The sequence below is a fragment of the Drosophila subpulchrella genome, chromosome 2R (genome assembly GCF_014743375.2).
Source record: "Drosophila subpulchrella strain 33 F10 #4 breed RU33 chromosome 2R, RU_Dsub_v1.1 Primary Assembly, whole genome shotgun sequence".
NCBI lineage: Eukaryota > Metazoa > Arthropoda > Insecta > Diptera > Drosophilidae > Drosophila > Drosophila subpulchrella.
The window spans coordinates 491926-510263 of NC_050611.1; the positions used below are offsets into that span (position 1 = coordinate 491926).

The following is an 18338-nucleotide window of genomic DNA, read 5'->3' on the forward strand; positions in this document are numbered from 1 at the left end:
TTAATCTACAGACAATGTCTCTAAACTATTATCAAGCTAAATTTGGCAGTGCGATAAAACATTTGATCCGTTTGCAGTTACTAGCTAAAATTAAATACAATTAATATTTTACAATTATTTATTTTTATTTAATTAAATATTTTTCTACTGAAACAATTTACGTTATTAACTGGGGTTTTCAGATTCTAGGTTTGCATAAGCCATTTATTGGTTTTAACTAACAGCATGTTTATTTATCTAGGAGACATGTAAAATATTTTAGTATTGCTTAATAATCTATACCCTTCTTAAATGGATTTGATTACAAAGAGTATAAACTATAAAACTTTTCTTAAACATTTGGCGAAATGTGCTTAATTAATTTTTTCGAAACAGACACTTCCAAAATACTCAAAACTTACGCACTAAATAAAAGGCAAAGAACTAAGACTACTACTGAAAGCCCTAACCTACAGTTACGACTAGCAAATAGGACTTACGCACTACACATCATACAATTTCATATTCTCGATCTCGTCCAGCGTGTCCTCGGATCCGGAAGCGGTGAGATCCGACAGTTCGTCGAGGCACTTCTGCCGCTTACGCACATTCCAGTGCAGTCCGTCGGCGAGAGAGGCGAACCAGTCGGATATCTGATCCTGGGCACAGATGCAGGGCACGGGATATATGGAGGTGGTCACGCGGAGGCTGTCACCATGGAAGAGCTCCTGCCTATTGCGTCCATCGAAGCTAACCCACGATGTGTTGCGACTCTCGGGGGATACTGATATCTAAAAAATAAATGCCTGTTAGTAGAGGATCTGTTATGTACGATTTATATGTAACCCACCTTCAGCTCCACCCCTGCTGGTACCACAATGGGTCGGAAGCTCAGCGAATGCGGGCAAATGGGAGTCACCATAATAGCCGGCACGGAGGGATGAATCATGGAGGCACCGGCGGCTGCCGCATAAGCCGTGCTTCCCGTGGGCGTCGACACAATCAGGCCATCGCCCTGCACCGACGTAATGTACTTGCCGTCCAGGAACAAGTCAATATTGCTAAGATACGGCGAGGGACCCCGATCAATCACAACTTCGTTAAGCACCAGGATGCTGTTGGCCGCAGGTCGGGCATGTCCATCGGGGTCCACCTCCTGAGTCTTTTCCTCATGCTTTCTATCGCTCCTGCGATGCATCACACAGCGTAGACGACTGCGAAGGGTTAATGCAGCGTGTCCCTCTAGGACACTTGTAAGCTGCTCCTCGAAGTTGTCGAAGCGGAAGGGCGTCAGGAAACCCAGGGAGCCCAAATGGAAGGCCATGACGGGAGGCACAGATTGCTGAAAAAGCAGGGAGGCATACAGTAGTGTGCCATCGCCTCCAAGACAGACTATGAAGTCTATACGGTCGGTCAGGTCATCGCGGCCATCTCTGAGGAATTATAAAGGTTATGAATGTATTTAAGGCTTTTTTGGAGAACACACTCACTTGAAAGTGATAAGCTTATCACGAATGGCCTTGAACCGAACATTTTCGTTGAGCTGTGCATCTTCCAACACAGCTGACTCCACCCAGACCACCATATGCTTCTCCTGCAGCAGCCAGTCCACCAGTTGGACAAACGGCGCCAGCACCGAGGCATCGCTGACCTTCTTGATCACGAGAACAGTGAGAGGCGGCTTGTACCAGGTAAGACGCTGGCTGGCCGGATCCTGGATTTGCATCACCATTGCTGAGTTTTTCATTATGCGTCCACATGGTCCGAATTGCTGGACAGGCGAGGGGGCGTTTAAACTGCGAGTACGCCTGGAAAAGAAAGGCAAAACGAACAATATTAAAAAGGATATAAACATGTATTTATATCTTTAAAGACCTTAGCAGATGACGTTTATTTGGCGCCCTTAAAGGTGCCTCCTCTTGAATGCAGTTGTTATTGCAATCATTTACATCCTCCCACTTGACATTATTGAACTCTTCGATACTCAGGGAGCTTTGAAGCGGAAACAAGGCAACCGCCTGCGGTTGATAAGGACGCATGGGAAACATTTTTCAAACTTTGTATTACAATTTCAGAGTTCTCAGAAAACGAATCGGGTTTTCGCCGCTTTTTCAAGTTACAAGCTAACTTTAACTGTAAAGCAACCTTATGCAAATGGCGACAGTAAAAGCAGACAAATAAGTGAGATGGTATGGGATTCAAAAGAATCGCATTGGAGATTCTCCTTCCTGCTTGCATTCGTAAACACACTGAGACAAGTTTTTCCTGTTGACTAAAAATCTTACATTACGGTCGTATTATTTTTATAAATACCACTCAAATCAAAGAACCCTTTTTCGGAATATTTCTCATATTAAAAAATATTTTGAAAAAAAACCTTAATCTATCCTTAATTTGAACTTATTTCATGTGCATCTCGGCAAGTTCAACAATGATAGCAAAAATCTTTATCCAAAAAATCTCGTTTTCATATTATTTATGATTTTTTGTATTACTCAAACCATACATATCCATTGATGCCAAAATTTAAATGAAATATGTGATTTTAATTATAAGTATAATAAACTTTAAATTTCAGCGCTAAGTCGAGTGCCTCGACTACCTTATACCCGTTACTCAGCTCACCAATTTAACTTATTAGTTATCCAATGAAATATTGGGTCAAAAGCATTTGATTGAAAGAGTTATGTTTGTTGTTTACAGGCTCTGACGTCATTGCTAATCTGGTTGCTAAATCCAAACTTTCTAGCTTAAGTTTCCGAGAAGTCAGTGTTCATACGGACAGACTAACACGGCTAGATTCACTCGGTTAGTGATCCTTATTATGAATATACATTTATACTGTATAGGGTTGGAAAGGCTTCCATTCACTCTACGAGTAACTGGTATAGTCAAAATAGTTTCGAGCAACCTGGTGTTCTTAGTAACAACGTGTCTCTGAAATCTCTCCAATTTGTGTTGAGGAAACTAAGAATTCCAACCAACAATCGTTTGGAATTGAATGGAAACCCTGGCTGCAGACCATATTTTTTCCTGTGCACTTCTTGCGCCATCGTGCAACTGATTTGGATTACAAATTCCAGCTCTTCGCATGCAATCTTATCGCTACTAGAACATTTTCAGCTGTTTGTCCACTTACGGCCAGGTGCCGGATCGTTTGCGTTTCCCACCTGACGCCGATCCGTTGCCATTGGCATTATCTCGGGACCGGCCCCGCTCCAGACAATTCCCGTTCACGTCCCGCTGCACCTTCCTCTGCATATTTCGCTCCAGACAGAGTCGGGTAATGGGACTCAGTCCGTCGGGATGGTGATGGTATGCATGCTGGATGTTGGGCAATCCGTAGTGCCAGCGCTGGTCCAAGCGGTTCTCGTGCAAGGTGGCTAAATCAATGTCCGACAAGCAGGCCATACCGCCTGCAGCACCAAAATCACTGGCAAACTAGTCAAAATTTATCTTTGGACCACAGTTTCGAGCACTTAGATTTTTGGAATGCAGTCAGACAGCATTGTTTTGGCCAGCGAAAAAGGGACCAAGGTTAGTTTTGTTTTCACAACAAATTTTCGTTTTAAAAATAACACGCCCACGCACTTGTGATCGACGACCCAACAAAATATAGGTCCAAAAATGTGCCAGCAGTAAAAGAGAAAGTGTTTTATGGGCGAAGGAGGACAAAAACTGGTAATTAGAAATGCATTAAGCTGAAGGTGTGCCTAGGGAAATGTCTCTCTTGTGTTGACTTTGACTTTTTGTAAGGGCAGAGACAATTTTCCAACGAGTTTCCACTTAATTACTACGCACAGCTGGCCGGAAAATTGGAGGCAATAAACGACGGAGGGCCCTGAAAGTGTCAACCGGGCGATCGCGTGTGCGAGCAACAACTGAGCAGTCGAGTTGACAAGGTTGGTCCGCACCGATCTGGGTTTTTTACTCTTCGCCATTAACAGTTCCCCGTTTCGAGATTCATATAGCTGTTGCAGAGCGCAGGCGTAGAGGCCTTGGCGCTCAATTACCAGTTCAATTGATGATATAGAAGATATCAAAACGAATCAATTGTTAAACTGAAGCACTTCGTGGATCCATGTCTAGACCAAAAGCGCTATTTGATTTCATTCTTTTGAGTTGAATAAACAAAACCATTTTGTTGAGAGTTCGGGTTCAAGATGGTTCATTAAACTTCGATAAAAAAAAGAGGCGAAGCATGTGTGAGCGACAACATCTATGGTTAGTTTATCCTGAAGTGTGCTTTTATAAAAATGTAGTTAAAATTCATAGTGATGCAAAGAATAGTTATGGTATCCAGTTGAATAACAAAGTATAAATCTAATTATTATTCAGGATATAACCTGTATAGCGTATTAAAAATTCAATTAAAATTTGTCAATGATATATGTCAATGAGTAATGCAAACAATGCAACAATCTTCTTTTCAACTCCCCATTAATACGAATAAATTAAATTAATAAATAAATAAATCAACAAGAACCTATTCTTGTGTCTCCCACTGTAGTTGCATGAGAGATGGGAGTCCGATAAGAGATGCCAAACTGCATGATTACCAGTTCGGACAGGTGATTAGGACCTACCACCACCAGCTGCTGAGGCCGTCTCCCAGTCCCGGAGCCGAGGTGGATGCAGTGGCTCCATCAGCCGCTCCAGGGGCATGCAACAGATGCCCTCCATCAGAAGCGGCGTCCCTTTCCTTGCAGAAAAAAGCCTGGTTTTCCGAGGTGTTGCTGTCCACCGGCGCGGGCATTTTTCTATTTCGGCTCTAGATTCTCGGAGAGATTAGGGTCACGGCTGTGCCCTTTCAGCGGCTATCCGGGCCTCCAGTTGTTATTTTTTGCAGCACACCGCACAGATATGTATTTATCGAATTTTTATAATGCAAAACCTGCGCAAAGTGTTGTTGCTAAAACTGTCAAAGAATCCAATAAGTCATCGATAGTATCGATGTTTCGGCCTATCGTGGAAGAAAGGCGCGTACTTTTAAAATCCAACAAACGGCTTAGTCACTCACAGCAGCATTCGTCATTCATAATTAATATAACAAAGGAACACATTTGGCATTGCAAATTAGTCAGACACGTGAAAACATTGTTTATTTCCAGCCTAATTTGTACGTGATTTTGAATTCCTTTAACATCACAAACAAAAAGTGACTTGTTTATTTTAAGAACCATTTATAAACAATATACATATATATTTCACGGAAAGCAACTGATGAAATAATACAATACGTCTTAAATGTCGCTTCTGATATAAAAAAATTACTAAACATATCACTAAATATAGTGGTATTGGGTATTTATAGAGTACTATCCCTTATGTATCCATCACATTTAAAAGCTATTCTTCGTCTTTTGTTTATAGTAGAGGGCTCTCTGAACCTTTTTCACTGAGCAAATACTCTTTTGATATGTAAAACACAAACTCTTTCTGCACTATTTCTATACTTTTATAGCCCTTCGAACTCACCTGAATTGTTTACGCCTCTCGCTCAAATCCAGGACTCTTCTCAAGGGTTTGGGTGAGTTTCCCGGCGATGTGGCTGCGGCTCCATCGTTTTCCTCCTCCAAGGAACTGGACACCGAATTATTTGCCACTATTTGGCGGGCGAGTTGCAAATCCTCCTCACGCATATTTTTAACTTAGGGCCGAGATTCGATGTCAACCTCGTTGTTCCGGTGGCAAGATACAACTAAATGACTTTTCGAGCTTCGTTTTCCAAAATATATACAATGCATGCGCATATGTAATACCTGGCAGAGCTGTTCTCGCCCCACTCGTACTTTGAATTCATTAAGAGCCTCCCGATATTTACATTTCCAGAGCAACTTTTTCGAGCGGTCCATATTTTGACGGCCCCGGGGCGTGGCAGATCGGGGCTGAGATCGATTTACAAGCTATGCGTGGATTAATAGCCGGCGGCGCGTTCTTAATAATATATGTCTGAAGGTAGTGCCAAGAAAATAGGCCCATTTTTGCATTGACACCGATGCTTGGATTTTTAAGTGGACCTGCAAATTTGTTTGATACACTTTTTTTCATTTAAATATTCCGTTTGTCCATTTTATATAAGAAATATTTTGTTATTTTAAAATTCTTTTTATGACCAAGGTGAGTTCTTATGGGTGCAGACTTAAGGAATCATTAGGGACTACACATATTAATTTCCAAAAAAATCCATCAAAGTCGTTACTTTCATTGGGTTACTTCCGGGTTGATAATGCTCACATCTTTTTTTGGGTTTTGTGTGCGAGTGTAGAACAGGTAAATTTTAACATTGTGTAAGAAGAGAAAAATAGACAGGCAACGCTTTTTAAAGTTATTTTTTATTTCTGTAATACATATTTATTTGCTCCCAATGGTTCTTGTTTTATTTCCATTTCAATTTCAATTTTAAACTTGAATTGTTGCATTCCACTATCCAAAGGAATTTGATTTTTGTTTATCTCCTTCTTAATATAAGTTTTAAAATGTTCTATTTTTCACAGTTGAGAAGTAGTTTAATTTAACTAAGTTTAAGCAGTGTTTAGATCGGTAATTTATAATATTTCTCACTAACAAAAAAGAGACATGTTCTTTTAAGCCAATATTGGGTTTTTAATTTCATTGTGACATCATATGAATTTACATATATTTTACACTTGACATACTCATTGTATGATTTCCATTGTTGCCAACTATTTTACAGTAATTTAAAGCTCTGATAATAATTGGTAATTTGTATAATTACCTAGTTTCATCTTATTTCAGTTATTTATTTTCCGCCTTAATAAATCAATATAAACATCGAAAGAAATGATCATGAACATTTTTAAATTCGGAATTAGGCGCACCTTCGTTAAGTAAAAATAATCGACGACTGCCGTCTCTAACTTCAGTCAGCATCGATAGTATCGAATAAGCATCGATTGTGGTTCCAGCTCTACAGCCGACGATTTAACGTCAAAAGCGAATAAGTTTAATAAACGTAAAAAAAGCGAACCACAATGGCAGCGAAGGCAGCATTACCCCTGCAGATGTTTGGCCGGCGTCTCGTCCAGCCGAGGTCATCGGTCACGGCCCAGAATGTGAGGTAAGTCCGGTGCCATTGCTTCCTCTTTTCTGTGACGTAATGAGGGCGCACGCTTGTCGGCAACTGCACGTAATTCTAACATGCCCCCTTCCACAGCGCCCTTCGTCTGTCCCACCAGCGCCTGTACAGCACAGAAAAGCAGCCCGAGGAGGCGGCGGCGGAGCAGAAGACGCCCGCAACCCCGCCAGAAGTGGAGAAGCTCACCAAGGACCTGGCCGCCGCCAAGGAACAGAACGCCGAGCTCCTCGACAAGTACAAGCGGTCCCTCGCCGACAGCGAAAACATGCGCAACCGACTGAACAAGCAGATCAGCGACGCCAAGATCTTCGGCATCCAGAGCTTCTGCAAGGACCTGCTCGAGGTGGCGGACACCCTGGGACATGCCACGCAGGCGGTGCCCAAGGATAAGGTACAATTGGTTCATCTATGGGGCTACTTTCGCAATGATTTCATTGTTTTAAGGAGGAGTACATGTGCTCCATTGATATAAAATGCCAAGAGGCCATCGAGGTTGAGATACGTATACTCAAAGTTTCTTATAAGAATTTTTGTTTCGACTGTATTCTTTTTTTCTGGGACTTGTGTAGATTAAACTCCCTTTGTCTTTATCATATCTTACAGATATTTAAAACTAAAAATGTATTCTAGGTTAAGGCATTCCTAATAATTCCTATGTGAAGTCCCATTTTTCAGTGAATTATTCCCTATATTAGACTTTAACTAAAGATACCACACAAATTGAGACCTCTAAGTTAAAACTATATTTAAATTTTAAAATACGATTTTAAACAATTTTTCAATAACGATTTCAATTTTGATTCTCAAAACAATTTAAAATATTCAACGCCGTTGGCGGTAATGATGTTATATTGTAATATTCTAATCGAACTCAGTACTTACATTAATGTAACTGCATTTCTATAAACTTTGGGTATTGATTCACTTTTCAACGCGTTCGAAGATAATCTTAATCAAAAATATTTTTACAGCTCAACGGCAACGCTGATTTGAAAAACCTGTACGAGGGTCTAACCATGACACGCGCCTCGTTGCTGCAAGTGTTCAAGCGACATGGTCTGGAACCGCTGGACCCCATCAACCAGAAGTTCGACCCCAACCAGCACGAGGCTCTGTTCCAGAAGGAGGACAAGACCGTCGAAGCCAACACCGTGGTGGAGGTCACCAAGCTGGGCTACAAACTTCACGAGCGTTGCATACGACCCGCCTTGGTGGGCGTGTCCAAGTGTTGATAGCCAAGCTGCTGCCCAGCGGAGTGCGAAATTCCCGGTCCCCCAATTCCCCAAAAGCAACCTCCCATTTACATGGTGTCGCTCTCAGTCGTTTGCAATTTGTTTTCTGCTGCAAAATTATTGTACGTAAACCCCGTGTAAATACAACCTACCCTCAAATGCATCTTTTGGGCAGCGCTTGCGAATTTAAAATTCCTCCTAGTTTCTAAGAAATGTGACTGGATTTGATGGCTACAGTTTGTACCACACGCGTTGCCATCAAGTGTTCCAATTTAAGGTTTAATTACGATAATAAAAACGTGTTAGTTTGTTGAAATACAGCGCAGTTTCCTTTGGATTTTGGAACCTCTGGTAATCTTGTTTGCCTAGGTCCCCTTATGCTCTCTTTGATTTTCCCGTTTTCGTTCGCCTGAGAAATATGAAACCCTCTTGTAAAACCATTTCTTTTGTCAAAAAAAATCCAGGTAGCCAAGGGTAATCACATTCCTGCTCTTAGCGTGGGTGGGAAATTCAATGGAAAAGCGAGTTTTCAATGCCCCAGCAGGTAGGCTTGCCAGCACGTTCCCAAGAATTCAGAGAAAACCCAGATGGTGGTTGAGATTTTTTCCCGAGATCAAAGTCTTTTTCGAAAGGTTTTGAGCTGCCGTGGTTAGTTGTCCTTAAACATTTGAAGTGAACGGAATGATTGGCGTGTTCATGCGTTTTCTCTGGTCCTTGGCCATGATGCAGTGTATCCAGGCTAGAGTTGCGATGCGACCTCTTTTCTACGGGCAGGACAGTGCTATTATAGTGGACATCAACAGAAAATTTCCACCCAGGTTGGACTCCAAGCTACAAAACGCCCTGTACTACAACATGCCGGTTTACAAGCTGATTAGACCCAATTTACCCACGACAACGACAACCACAACCACAGCTGCTCCAAGTTCGGACTATCCCGCTGATCTTGTGGATATAGCACACAAAAAGTTGGGCCTGAAAAGCCTGCCGAGCATTGAGGAGCTGGGCGAAATGATTGGCACTGATAATGTCAGGGAAACCATCGACTATGTACGCACCCTGGCCGGTACTGATGAGGGTCTAGCGCTGATGAAGCAATATCTGGACACTTTGAACTTCGAGCAGGTGGAGGAGAATGTGGCGGAGGCGACGGAGAAGGCTGACGACGACGACGACGATGAAAACACCATGGACAATGCCAGTTATTACGATATGCCCCAGGAAAAGCCTACCACCATAGCGCCCACCCCTGAGCTAACCCTTATGCAGCGCCTCGGTGACTTTATGGATCAGTATATTCCGTGGTCAGGTCAGGTCACCACTTCTGCGACTCCTCCGGTCACGGCTCAGCCATCTGGGTCGTTCCAGCCCGTCTTTGTGGCTCCTCCTGCGAGCATGAAACCCTTGCGTCCTATCCTGGTCAGGCAACCGCTTCCGTATCACTACCCCATTCCCCTGCCACCTGTGGCGTTGCCCACCATTAAGCCGATTCAAATGCCCAGCAGCAGCACACCAGCACCCAAACCGCACCTCAACACTCCCAGGCTGCCGGAGGATGCGGAGTTCAAATACTCTGTCTTGCCTCCGCACATCCAGCAGCTCGCCAAGGTGGCCAATATTCCGCCCCAGGTCGTTGAAAGCTTCCTGGAGCGGCAGCCGAAACTGGCGCAACTGGCCAAGCGGCTGAGTAACCTGGCACTCAGCCCAGAACAAACCGAGGCCATGAACTCCCAAGTGCTGAAGGCCGTCCAGAACGCCCTGACCAAGAACGACGATCTTCAGCGGCTCATCGAGGCGTCCCAGGCACTTAAGTAGCCCAAATATGTAACTAGTCCTAACACCATTTCAAAGAAAATAAATTTCCACACCTTGTATGAAAGATTCTGGTATGAATTATTTTGAACTTCAAGCCACTAAGGAGTCTCTATACAGATATTTTCTTATAAATTTCTTTTTCATTTATTACAAATGCCATTTTTACCCCCAAAAGGCTCTGAGTTCTAACGCTTTAGCAAGTACCTCAAAACGCGAAGATTTTATCCGGAGATGGGAGTTAACACATTATTATATACTACCAAATGTTTATGTCGTTTCTTGCATAACAGTAGCTATGTATAATGTATTTCCTTGCCACTGTTTAAATGTGGTTTCAACGCCCAGAGCTCAAAATAATTCATACATATTTGTTCAACAATTTAAATTAATGCAAAGCCAAAAATCAGCAAAGCATGTGGTATGATTGTCGATGGGATATTTGTATGTCCTTAAAAATAGCACTCAATTACCCTGAAAAATGGGCAAGTGAGCGTGCATAGGACAATACCAAAGTTTTTTGAAATGGAGAAAAAGATCTTCACGTAATTGTTTGACAATTTATAGGAAATGCAAAACCAAGGAGATAGTTGGGCATTTGGTAAGATTGTCGATGGGATTTTTATGTGTCCTTTAAAATAGCACTCAATTACCCTGAAAAATGGGCAAGTGAGCGTGCATAGGACAACACCAAAGTTTTTTTTAAATGGAAAAAAAGATCATCACGTGATTGTTTGACAATTTAAATGAAATGCAAAACCAAGAAGATAGTTGAACATTTGGTAAGATTGCCAATGGGGTTTTTATATGTCCTTAAAAATAGCACTCAATTACCCTGGAAGATGGGCAAGTGAGCGTGCATAGGACAACACGTGGTTCTAGAAAATAAGAGCTAAAATCTGCACGAAAATAAAATTGACTTCGATCGCAGCAAAGTGAAAAATCAATGTGACGTCAGCAGTGTGACCTTAAACGGAGACCATGATTATGCCTTTCCCTCTGAGTTGCCATCTCTACGGGTCTTAAGATAGGTAAACCAGCTCTAAAAAAGCTAGATGTAGCCAAAAAATGTTACCAGAGATGCTAACTAAAAACGCTTTATTTATTTAGGTTTCCATTTTCGGAATATGGCAAAAAAACTAATAGACGGCTTAAAGGGATCAAATTCGAATATTAAAAATATAATTTTTTGAGGGCACCCACTGGCGAATTCAAAAGGAAACGAAACAAATGAACAAAGCCCAGTTGGTAACTCAAAAGTTTACAAATTCGTTTAGAAATTAGTTGCTGCGCAAATGCTGTCACTGCCTTGGTCGAATGCAGAGGTCGTGCGGCTTTTTAGCCAAGTGAATTTGAGAAAAGAAAATAAAAATAGAATATGAGTTGAAACTATTTTAAGTATAATGGGCATATTTAAGTTTATTAGACCCGTTAGTCGTAGAGTAAATGGGGTGTTAGATTCGTCGGAAAGTATGTAACAGGTAGAAGGGCCCCATAAAGTATGTATATTTTTGATCAGAATCACTAACCAAAAAGATCCAGCCATGTCCATCCGTCCGTCTGTCCGTATGAACGCTGAGATCTCAGAAACTATAAGATCTAGCATGTTGGGATTAAGCGTGCAGATTCCTTGGCTTCCTGCGCAGTGCAACTTTGTTTTTTGATTGTAAACTCTCTGTCATTGTCTCTAGTTCAGATAAATTTGAGGACGACGTCTGGAAGATACTATAAAAAAGTGGCTGCCAACACTTTTGGGCGTTTATCCTCTAGCAGAGCAAGGGCCTAAATGCACGATACGCCAGTTTAAAAGACGTTTCTTTAGGGGAATATTTTGAGAAAAAATGTTAGCAATGGACCATTCTGTGTTCCAGCCCCTAAAAAAAACGTCCGGAAAATTGAATTGCCAAAATGGCGTCGTGGCAAGGCTTGAGCTAAAAGCCGAGTATATAGGGTTATATTAATAAATGACTGTCAGGAAAATCTATTAAAAATTTCGCCGGCAAAGCAGCCAACTTTAGAACTGTTAGCCGCGACACCAACCATTGCAATCGCGTCTACCGAGGGCAAGACCCAAAACACCACATTGACTTCTGAAATACAATTTAGACTTCTCAAACATTATAACTGCGATTTTTGGATGTGCGTCAAATTAGCGTCGGTGACTTAGCGGCGATGGCGGAACGGTGGATTCAGGAACATGTGGCCAATTTGAATTTTTTGATTTTTTCGGCTTCTTGGGGCCGAATCGAAAAATATTAAATGCAAAATAGTTTAAAATGAAAATATCTATCGATATAGATAGTTTGCAAACATATCCGACTTCTAGAAATTTATTAAAAATCTATTTAAAAAATCGGGTCCCCACAATTTTGTTTATTGCTCCCCTCACAGAGGTTGTACCAATTTGCAGGTTATTGGGCGTTAATTCAGAAAGTATCATTGAGCTAAAGACGTCAGTTTTTGAGAAAATCGCTGGACAGTGAATGCACCTCGGATTTTCCCCATACAAAAAAGGAAGGCAAATATTAAATTGCACAGCGCTCCGCTCTCAGACGATGTACCAACATGCACGGTATATTGGCAGATTGGGGATCGCTTAAAGCAAGTTCAGTGAAAAAATCATAAAGATGAAGCCGTCAGTTTTTGAGAAAATCGCTTTACAGTGGGGGAAGATAAATAATTAAAGGAAGTACCGCCAGATTCAAATTTGAACCAAAACGTTCCGACACATGAACCACTATGTAAAAAATGTATTCAGGTGACTAACCATGTGCGAAAAATATTATGTTTCGACGCTATCTCTATTTTTAATTAACTTGACTTTCGCAGACGTTGTACGAACATGCACGGTACCTCGTTGGAAAGGAAATTAATTTTACTAATTAACAAATGCGGTACGGCAAACGAAAAGCCGTCAGTTTTTGAGAAAAACGCATAGTGCGTTGAGGGCATCTCAAATGTTACAAAATTTTAAGCAGTTCCACCCTGCTTTACGCTCCCAAGACACTAACCATATGGGAACAAATTATGTTTCGACGCTATCTCTATTTTTAATTAATTTGACTTTCACAGACGTTGTACCAACATGCACGGTCCTTTGGAAAGGAAATTCATTTTACTAATTAACAAATGCGGTACGGCAAACGAAAAGACGTCAGTTTTTGAGAAAAAAGCATAGTGCGTTGTGGGCATCTCATTTCTTTCAAAATTGTAACTAGGAACACATTAACCTTATATCGATACCCTACATCGATACTTCGATAAAGGCAAGCTGAAAGTGTGGCATCACTTCCGATTCGCGGGAACTTTTTATTTCGCAAACGGAGGAGAAATGTCGAAGGTGCTGCTGATCAAATGCTAAGCTAGCCAGGAGGCGGCCGCCAAAGAGGATGGAGCACTTTAGCTACACAAATATATATCAATAAATATATATCAATAAATAAATAAATATCAAAAATAAATGCGTCGAATTTTTATTTGTATACCGTCCGTCATCCGTCCGGATGAACGCTGAAATCTTGGAAACTATAAGAGCTAGGCTATTGGGATTTCGCATGCAGATTCCATGCAGATTTTATAAATTACTAAGGGAAATATCGAGTTTTTTGAATTTTATTTTTTGCAGGGTATGACAAATTCGTGTTATTTGTACAAATTCGGAGTTCCTTAAACGGGGTCAGCTAAACAATGCTGTTTCCCACCGATCTTTATTACAATAATTTTTTTATAAAATACACTAAGAGAAATATCGAGTTTTTTGGACAAAATTGTAACTAGGAACACATTAACCTTATATCGATACCCTATATCGATACTTCGATAAAAACGAAATTATGTTAAAGAATATTTTCAATGATCAATATTTCAAATGCTCTGGAGCTGATGATCGATAGTGGTATCAAAGAAATGTCAAGTCGACACTAAGCTAAGGAAACGTTTCTTAACCGCATCAAATGTGGATGGTGGCATCAACACAAATGGAAGAAGGCGTGTCTCCACCAAGTTAAAGGCGGAAATGACCATACTCAGACTCACAACGAAGTCATACGACGCTCGACAGTGCCATCGAAACCAGCTATTCAGACGAATCGGAAGATAGGGTAAAGCCTGTGACGAGCACGATTGCTTTGGAGCGCACAGAAAGACCATGTCGACTCAACATTGCCCGCGTGCTCAGCATCTTTAGGCTACATCCTCTTATTTATTGCTTTGCAGATAAAGCACGTGAGATACTTAGGTGGGTTTTTATAAAAATGAACAGCGCATCACTTGCAAATATTTCGACTACATTTGGCACACAAAATCTGGTAATCAAATGCAGTCGACTTGCAGCAATGCATACAAACATTAGCTAAGGAATCACAAAAGCTTAATAATTTTTCAAAAATTTGTTTTCGAAACGAATAAACTGACTGTAAATTTGTCATTGGCAAATTATTCATGTAACATTTAGCAAATTGCAACACAAAAATGCAACAGCTAAATGAATCTGTTTGAATGTCGTGTACTAAGGACACTCTACTAAAATTTTTATTACTAATGCGATCTAATAACGTTTTGTAATAGTTTATAAACTTAGTAGCAGTTGGGGTTTTCCCAAAAGGATCCATGTACATAAGCTGCTGCTTCAAAATATCTACAAACAAGACACAAAAATGATTTTTGGTGCAGTGAGGAATAATTAAATAGTAACCTCCAGCATTATAGGCTTATTGACCAGTTCCTCCTTTTGAAATCCATAATCATCAAGTTGACAGGGAATGTTTGTTATACTCATATCATCGTTATAATGCACTAAAACAGTTAAAGCGGCGTCTAAGATGAAGTTAGACAGCCACTTTTTGTCCTGCAGTGTTAATATATCTTTTAATTCAAAATGATATATGAAACTAGAGCTATTTAAACCATGTGCAGACTCGAACAAAGTCTTACACGATAGCACATACAAACTTTTATCTTTGATTACAAAATTATTCACATTAAAGACTTCAATAACAACCTTTTTAAAGTTATCTTCCATCTTAAAACGACTATTTCCGAGTGTGTAGGAATGATCCAATTGAATCGTATCATTCAACTCGTGTAACCGACAGATTTTCAAGTGTTCTTCCCGAACCTTATTTAGACCGGGAAAATCACTTTTAAATAATCCTATCTTAAGTTTCTCAATGCCTTTTTTCTGCCAATTTTCTTTGACTGTTGACAGTTTTTTTTCTTGAAGAACTGTCCTCTTTAAGGTCGGGTTTTTCGGCTTTGCCTTTATAACCTTACCATGGGTGAGAGGAGAACCAGATCATTTTGGATGGGCTAGTTCAATTTGGCGAACCACAGATTTTGAAAGATCGTCCATTTTTCGGATAAATCTTCCTAATTTTATTCCTTGGTTCGATTTAACGACACTGCGTTTCAATGTCTTAAAAAATGACTCTATTGGACTATTGTATTTAGGCTTATCTGGCTTATCAAATTGTTCGTACTGGCTCAAATCAAAAGTTGCTGAGCTATTTCCGAATAAATAATATATATCTTCCACAACTTTATTTTTTATAAAAGGAGATAAAAGAATATTCATTACGTTGCAAAACCATTCCTCTAAATCCTTAATATTAATAATATTATAGGCCAGCCCGAAAGCATTTCTAATAAAATCTCGCAATTCAATGTTTGCCAATCAAACGGTTTCTGCGATATCAGCACACATAATTTTAGCGTAATAAATTGTACAAAACTGAACGCACACAAAAGGAAACATAGCATGTTGGCGGTATAAATAGCCATAGCACATTCGATTGTATTCGACAATATCAAAATCATTAAATGCTTTTAAAATTGCCCGTATCATAGCAAAACTGACATCGGTAATGATGCGTTTGCATATTGGAAGCTTGATTTTATTGACTTTACAAAACCTATTCAACCTATAAAAAGCGACCAATAATCATAAGCGACGTGATTTGATAAAATGGCATGTGCAACATGGAACACCATTTTATGCTGGGGAATATGTGCAACCAATGAGTAGAGAAGAATTATTTTCTTCACAAATTTTATTGATTGCACTACGCACCCGGTAGCATCCATATGCAATGTGTACTTCTTAATTTTACTAAAGAGGAAACTTATGTGCTCTTTGTTCCAAGTTTTGGCATTTCACATTATAGGCGTCTTTAAACGGATCTTTTTCAAAATCGTCGTTACCATTCTCCTCTAATATTAAATTTCGGTAGTACGATAATTGTTTATTGATCATTTGACGTTGGCAATAAGAGCCCTGTTTGCGTTGGCATTATTAACCAATTTATTCCTAAATTCAAAGGCAGTGATGCCTTTGATTTCCTTTTCCGCCAAAAACCGATTTATAGCCCTGCACTGCGTTATTTTTTTTGCATTAATGGAATGTTTTAATTCAATTCTATTTGAATAAATTTTAACATTTCCATTATATGATCCTTGAAACTTAAGGAAGTTGCAGGATGGTTGCACAAACAATATCTATAAGCTGTGTACGATGCCTTATTAAGACGAATAGACTTAAAGTTTATCGAACAAGCAATAAAATGTTCTCTTATAACGTACTCTATGCTCTGTTTCTATGTGAACTTTGCACAGCATTTAAGAACTGTTTCTTGAAATTCCTGTATTTGAATTTCAGCAATTTAAATTTCACATGACTCTGGTAAGCGAACCCAGATGTTTTTTTTTGATTTGGTACGGTTTTTATTTACATCTGCCCAGGGGATAATAAATTAAATGTTGTGATAACGTTGGGTGTGAGTTAACAAATTAAGTTTTTGTGGTGACTATTTTATGCATTAGTTAGGCGATGATTTTTCGGTGAAACTCTGAACTCTTTTTCTTGAAAGTAGAAAGTGAAACATTTACTACGAAAACGTAAACAATGATGACGGGAAACTTTTGAAAATACCGAGGTGGACTATGCAGATGGAGCTCCTGCTGATCGATATTTAGCAGGAGAACATCGAGCAGGTGCGGGGAGCCCGAAAAAATGTCCATGTATACATGAAGATGGCCCAGTCCTTAATGGAAGCTGAGTTGATGTGTCCTACAAAGACGTCCGGACAAAAATTGAAAACCTGACCAAAACTAACTTATATGCTCGCAACAACATATTGGAAATCCACTCAACGATATTATTCCTTGCAGGCAGGAAAAAAATTAAATGGGGCCAAGCGGTGGCGCTCCTTCCGTGTGGAAGCATTATGAGTTGCTCCCCTCGTTTCTAGGCTCATACCGCATCCACAACATGGAGCAGAACACCGTGGAGAACGAGAGCATGTCCCCACACTTATATTTGTGGTTTAAATGATCTAATAAAAAGTATTTATTGCAGATACTAGGGAATACTTTGTGGAGCTCCTGGATGTAGACCCCGATGACAGGAAAGTCTCTATCTGCAGCGGCAGTCAACGCTCAGGCAGCACTGCGTTCCCTGCTAAGCGCGCAAAGGTGGAGCACAAGTCGGAGCTTGTGGAGATAGCTTGAGAAAGGCTGGAGGAGCAGCGAGCGCTAGAGATGCAAAAACATCGATGTGAGTACATCAATGTTTTCATAATCGTTGTTTGAAAACATCGATATATCGCTGAAAACATCGAAAATTTTTAAATATCTAAAATTTCCCATATATTGCTCCAAATACTACAAAATTATTGTTTTGCTGAACCTCAATACTAACTTATATTTATTTAACCAAAAACGAGATCTTTATGGAGCTAAATTAAAAATTACAAAAATAAAAAACAGAAACTAAAAAACACCATTTTAGCAAAACCTTTATCCAATTCGATATTTCTGCTTGAAGCTGGATCGTACTCGTCAGATCGTTAAACAAACTCATCCATTTTCCTTAGATTTTCTGTAACTGAAGCTACTTTCATTGGATGCAAGCGTCTTTAATGCTCTGATAGGTTTGTTGTGTTGCAGGAAGTTTTATACTCCTTTCCTCGAAGTCAACATTTGGCAAACATTTTGTTTTTGCACCTCTAAAAATATTTCCACACTTCTGAGGGAGTTTTCTTACGTTTTGTAATGCCTGGAGGCCGAAAGTCAAAATCCGATTTTGCATTCAAAATATCAGCAGACGAAGATGGAGTAGGGGACAAAGCAGCTGCGGCTCATACTTACTCTTTATGTGCAGGAACCTGCCTATTTTGCCACGAGGAACCGCCCTAAGGAGTTTAACCTGTAAGAAACTGTAG

General features: G+C 40.2%; 3 protein-coding genes across 6 annotated transcripts; 2 read left to right on the plus strand and 1 right to left on the minus strand.

Moving 5' to 3' along the window:
- Positions 1–106: 106 nt before the first annotated feature.
- On the minus strand, positions 107–5636 carry LOC119551274 (NAD kinase). Of its 4 annotated transcripts, none has more exons than XM_037860540.1 (4): positions 5458–5636; positions 1470–1787; positions 830–1412; positions 107–770 (listed from the first exon to the last, which is right to left on the minus strand). In XM_037860540.1, exons 1-4 carry the CDS (start codon positions 5619–5621, stop codon positions 483–485), a joined length of 1353 nt encoding a protein of 450 aa, XP_037716468.1. In that variant the 5' UTR covers positions 5622–5636; the 3' UTR covers positions 107–482. The 4 variants fall into 4 exon arrangements, with proteins under 4 accessions (XP_037716468.1, XP_037716467.1, XP_037716465.1 ...); XM_037860539.1 differs by lacking the exon at positions 5458–5636 and adding an exon at positions 4566–4889; XM_037860537.1 differs by lacking the exon at positions 5458–5636 and adding an exon at positions 3119–3851.
- A 1249-nt stretch (positions 5637–6885) lies between these two features.
- On the plus strand, positions 6886–8626 carry LOC119551877 (grpE protein homolog, mitochondrial). The gene is made up of 3 exons (XM_037861472.1): positions 6886–7060; positions 7157–7469; positions 8050–8626. The coding sequence occupies exons 1-3, from the start codon at positions 6975–6977 to the stop codon at positions 8308–8310; spliced, it is 660 nt and encodes a 219-aa protein (XP_037717400.1). The 5' UTR covers positions 6886–6974; the 3' UTR covers positions 8311–8626.
- Positions 8627–8991: 365 nt separating this feature from the next.
- LOC119550484 lies at positions 8992–10170 on the plus strand. Its single transcript, XM_037859173.1, has one exon. The coding sequence runs from the start codon at positions 8992–8994 to the stop codon at positions 10123–10125; it is 1134 nt and encodes a 377-aa protein (XP_037715101.1). The 3' UTR covers positions 10126–10170.
- The last annotated feature ends 8168 nt before the right edge of the window (positions 10171–18338 follow it).

Coding starts and splice junctions, on each gene's coding strand:
- LOC119551274 (XM_037860537.1), bottom strand. CDS start 3,390: ATGGCCTGCTTGTCGGACATTGATTTAGCCACCTTGCACGAGAACCGC. Junction 1,788..3,118: donor AAACGATCCGGCACCTGGCC/GTAAGTGGACAA, acceptor TTTCTTTTCCAG/GCGTACTCGCAGTTTAAACG. Junction 771..829: donor CAGCAGGGGTGGAGCTGAAG/GTGGGTTACATA, acceptor TTTATTTTTTAG/ATATCAGTATCCCCCGAGAG.
- LOC119551877 (XM_037861472.1), top strand. CDS start 6,975: ATGGCAGCGAAGGCAGCATTACCCCTGCAGATGTTTGGCCGGCGTCTC. Junction 7,061..7,156: donor GTCACGGCCCAGAATGTGAG/GTAAGTCCGGTG, acceptor CCCCTTCCACAG/CGCCCTTCGTCTGTCCCACC. Junction 7,470..8,049: donor AGGCGGTGCCCAAGGATAAG/GTACAATTGGTT, acceptor ATATTTTTACAG/CTCAACGGCAACGCTGATTT.
- LOC119550484 (XM_037859173.1), top strand. CDS start 8,992: ATGATTGGCGTGTTCATGCGTTTTCTCTGGTCCTTGGCCATGATGCAG.